Below are 4,136 nucleotides of genomic sequence, written 5' to 3' on the forward strand. Positions count from 1 at the left end.
TGAACTTAAAGCCTCCAAACTGTAAGAGAATAAACTGTTTGTTAAGGCCATCCCATTTGTGGTATATTCCTGTCAGAGTAGCACTAGGTACCCAGAACTCCCAATAAAAAAAAAAAAAAACCCGGCAAAGGACACACAGACATTTTACCAAAGAGGACATTCTAATGCCCTCAAATAGATGAAAAGATGTTCATCATCATAAGCTGTATGAGAGATTCAAAGCAAAACCACAATGAAATATCACCTCACCCCTACTAGGATGGCTAAAAACAAAATAAAACAAGAAAATAGGAAAAATAACAAATGTCGTAAGGATTTTAGGAAATATCCATTGCTGGTGGGTATGCAAAATGACACAGCTGCTGTGGGAAACTGTGGCAGTTCCTTGAAAAGTCAGAAATAGAACTACCCTATGACCCAGCGGTTTGACTCCTACATACAAATGAAACCCATGGCTGTAGTTTCATAACAACTGCCCCCATAGGGTTTCCAAGGCTGTAAATCTTTACAGAAGCAGGCTGCCACATCTTTCTTCTGTGGATCAGCAGGTGGGTTCAAACTGCTGACCTTCTGGTTAACAGACAAGCACTTTAACCATTGCACTACCAACCCCAAACCAAATCTATTTCCATCGAATTGATTTCGACTCACAGCAACCCCACTGGGTTTCCAATGCTATAAATCTTTATGGAAGTAGATTGTCTCATCCTTGTCCCATGAAGCCGCTGGTAGGTTTGAACTGCTGACCTTTTGGTTAGCAGCCAAATGCCTTTATCATTACACAACCAGAGCTCCATCTCAGGAAGCCAAGGATGCCACAACCTAGGAAGCACATACCAAAAACAAAAACAAAAAGAGACATGATTAGCAATTTCACCAAAGAATTATTACATACAAAAGAACCAAATAGAAATTCTAGAACTGAAAAATAGAACTCAAAATCTAAGAACTCAAAGGACAGATTAAGAGCACTACTAGGACAAGACAGAGTTAGCAAAATTTATGATAGGTCAATAGAAAATATCCATATTAAAACAGAGAATGATTAAATACTTGAAAATATAGAGGAAAAAAACCATAAGAGACAAATAGGAGAGTAATGCAGAGAAAAAATAATGCTCAAGAATTTTGTCAAGCAGATGAAAAATATCTAGGCACCAATTTTACAAGTCCACTGTTTTGGTTACCTAGTGCCACTCTGACAGGAATATCCCACAAATGGAATCGGTTGAAAAAACTAGGAGTTTATTCTCTTAGTTTGGAGGTGTTAAGTCCAAGTTCAAAGTGCCAGGCTCTATGGGCTGGGTGAAAGCCCTTCAACCTCGAGTTTCAGCTCTGCCTCCTGCTCCCCGCCCACTGGAGGCTTTTCTTCACTCAGACAGCTGCTGGCTGCTGAGGCTGACAAGCCCAAGGTCGATAAGTCTCAATATTACCAAACCACATGACAGGCCATTAATTCAAGTCCACTGAAAGTCTCTAGGTCGGCAGAGCATGGCAGGGTGCTGAACAGCGACACAGCAACATGCAGGGTTCAAGCGTGCCATAAGCTAGAGAACATTCCCAAAGCTGTTTCTTATATACGGGAAGCAGACCACATACCAAAAGCATCAGCTGCTCTAATAGATTCCACCATGGAGTTAATTACCAGTCTCACCACAGGGAACAACTACATTCAGTTGCCTAGCCACTCAACCAGGCCCAGCCAAGTTGACACACAAACTTAACCTCCACACCCAGTGAACCTCAAGGAAAACTACACTACTGAACATAGAAGTAAAACTTGAAAAAAAAAAACAAAAACAAAACTTAAAAGCAGCCAGAAAAACAGACCAATTTCCTTCAAGATGCAACAATTAGATCAAGGATTAGAAAATTATAGACCATAGGCTAAACGTGACCCGCAACCAGTTTTTGTATGGCTAGCAAGATAACTATATTTTTCACATTTTGAAATGCTTGAAAAAATACGTCGAAAGAATATTTTTGACACATTAAAATTATCTGAAATTTAAATCTCAGTGTCCATAAATGAAGTTTTAGTGAAACACAACCACACTCATTTGTTATCATACTGTCCATGACACTTTTGTAATAAGATAGCAGAATTGAATACTTTCAATAGAGACTTCATGGTCCCATAAAGCCTAAAATATTCACTATCTTGCCTTTTACTGAAGAAGTTGCTGACTCTTGAATTAAACACCTTCTCCATCTTTCCTAGTGTTACAAGAAGTGTCCTTCCATTTCCTTTTCCATACTAGACTCTATCTTCTTTCACCTTCCGTGGCACAGTGAATTACTTAGCATGGCTCTTCTAGCCATGGCCTTAATGACTCCCACCAGATGACTCACTGGAACTATGCAAATGTGAGGTGATTATGGCCCACAAAGGGGACTAGACAGCTTGCTAATAATGTAAATAAGGTACATGGCACTCTTGTGGGGGTAGGGCCATGGAAATAAGGTGTCTAGAACTCTAATATGGAGACTGGTCAGTTTTGCCATTCTGCTAGACTTAAAATGAGCAATCCCAGAGACAGAAAAGGGGGATCTCATTACCATAAAGACAGAAAAGAACTGGGAGTGGAGCAGGCCTTGGACCCAAGAGCCCTGTGCTGGATCACCCGGGCAGAGAGATGGTGGCAGCAGAAACAGCAGAACCAAGAGACTGGCATGAGACACACAGATTGCCTTGCCAGTCCACGGAGTGAGAAAGCTGAGTGCCTTTGGGCAGGAGGCTTGCTGGTGGAGTGGGGCATACCTATCGGAAAAACTAAAAGAATTTTATAACACTTGCCTGAACAAGGCAGATGCCAGATTGAGAGGCTGAGGGAAGGCTGTACCAATGGAACAATTATATTCAGAGCATTCCTGAACCTGAATTGTAACCTACTGCTTATAAGGAGTATCTGTGAGTTCTGTGTGGCTGCTGCAATGAATTATGAAACCTAGCAGAGAAGTAGTGAGTGTCAGGGGAGGGATGAATTGTGTCAGAATTGGCAAAAATTTTAGAGGGTAATGTCATCTCTGACATCTACCTCAGAACAATCAGCCTTGGGCTGATACTGCTGATGGTGATTCTGTCTCCCCCTTGTGAAGTTAGAGGACATCAGAAGATGCCACCCCTACACCCTTTTTGCACCTTTTCAAAATCCTTTAGTGATCCCATCTTTGTCTTACAACATCAATTTCTCATGGAAAGAGGAAGACAGAAGGAGTCTTTGAAATAGCTTTGAGCAAAGTTACCCTCAAAAAGTATTTCAAATCTTCTTGATTCCTTTTCACTCACCTGGATATGGGGCTCTTGAAATTTCTTTCACCACCACCCATGGTCCTTTTCCATCCTCTAAATCTGATATCATGCCTGGTTTGGAAACTGCAAGGCCTGTTCAGATAAAAACAAATATGATTATGGCTGTGAGCAAGAATCATTTCCAAATCCAGTCTCAGTTCTTAATTTTCTGTGCAGAATGGTTTAAGAAACTCTCAACCTGCATTAGTCACATGTGGCTATTTAAATTTGTATTACATTTAGATAAAATTTAAAATTTAGTTCCTCAGTTGCACCACCAAATTTCAAGTGCTCAAAAGTTACAAATGGCTAGTGGCTGCCATATTTGACAGTGCAGATATAGAGGATTCCTGGGGGTGTAGTGGTTAAGGCATCTATCTGTCTGCTAACCAAAGGCCGATGGTTCAAATCCAACAGCCACTCTGTGGAAGAAAGGTAGGGAAGTCTGCTTCTGTAAAGATTCACAGCCTTGGAAACCTAATGGGGGTCGCTATGAGTCAGAATCAACTCCATGGCAATGAAGGTTTTTTTTTTTTTTTTTTAAATCATAGTAGAATGTTGTATTGTACAGTGGTGCTCTAGAGAATTACTAAGTTAGTCCAGGTTTGGTGGGGTAATATATTATTGGAATAATCTGAATTTAGAGAGAAAATGAATATATTTGTTCTTCTCTATTGCGGTGTAGTAAATTACTTAGTGTGGCTTTTCTACCCATAAGTCTTTGTAAACTCCAAGGTGGGATTTTCTATGAGCAACTGAGGAGCTCCTGATTGCTGAAGCTATCCACCTGGGTTATTTCTGTTGGGCGTGGCACAATACAATGTTCTGGGAGGTTCCCACTCTG

At 40.7% G+C, this 4,136-nt stretch overlaps 1 protein-coding gene across 1 annotated transcript in view; it reads right to left on the minus strand.

Moving 5' to 3' along the window:
• ZNF624 (zinc finger protein 624) overlaps positions 1 to 4,136 on the minus strand; it is a 59,326-nt gene that overhangs the window by 21,633 nt on the left and 33,557 nt on the right. The window contains exon 4 of the mRNA XM_042781623.1: positions 3,290 to 3,385. Coding sequence (XP_042637557.1) covers positions 3,290 to 3,385 — 96 coding nt within the window. The remainder of the gene's footprint in view (positions 1 to 3,289; positions 3,386 to 4,136) is intronic.

The sequence above is a fragment of the Orycteropus afer genome, unplaced genomic scaffold (genome assembly GCF_000298275.1).
Source record: "Orycteropus afer afer isolate SDZICR_OR568_19922 unplaced genomic scaffold, OryAfe1.0 scaffold00139, whole genome shotgun sequence".
NCBI lineage: Eukaryota > Metazoa > Chordata > Mammalia > Tubulidentata > Orycteropodidae > Orycteropus > Orycteropus afer.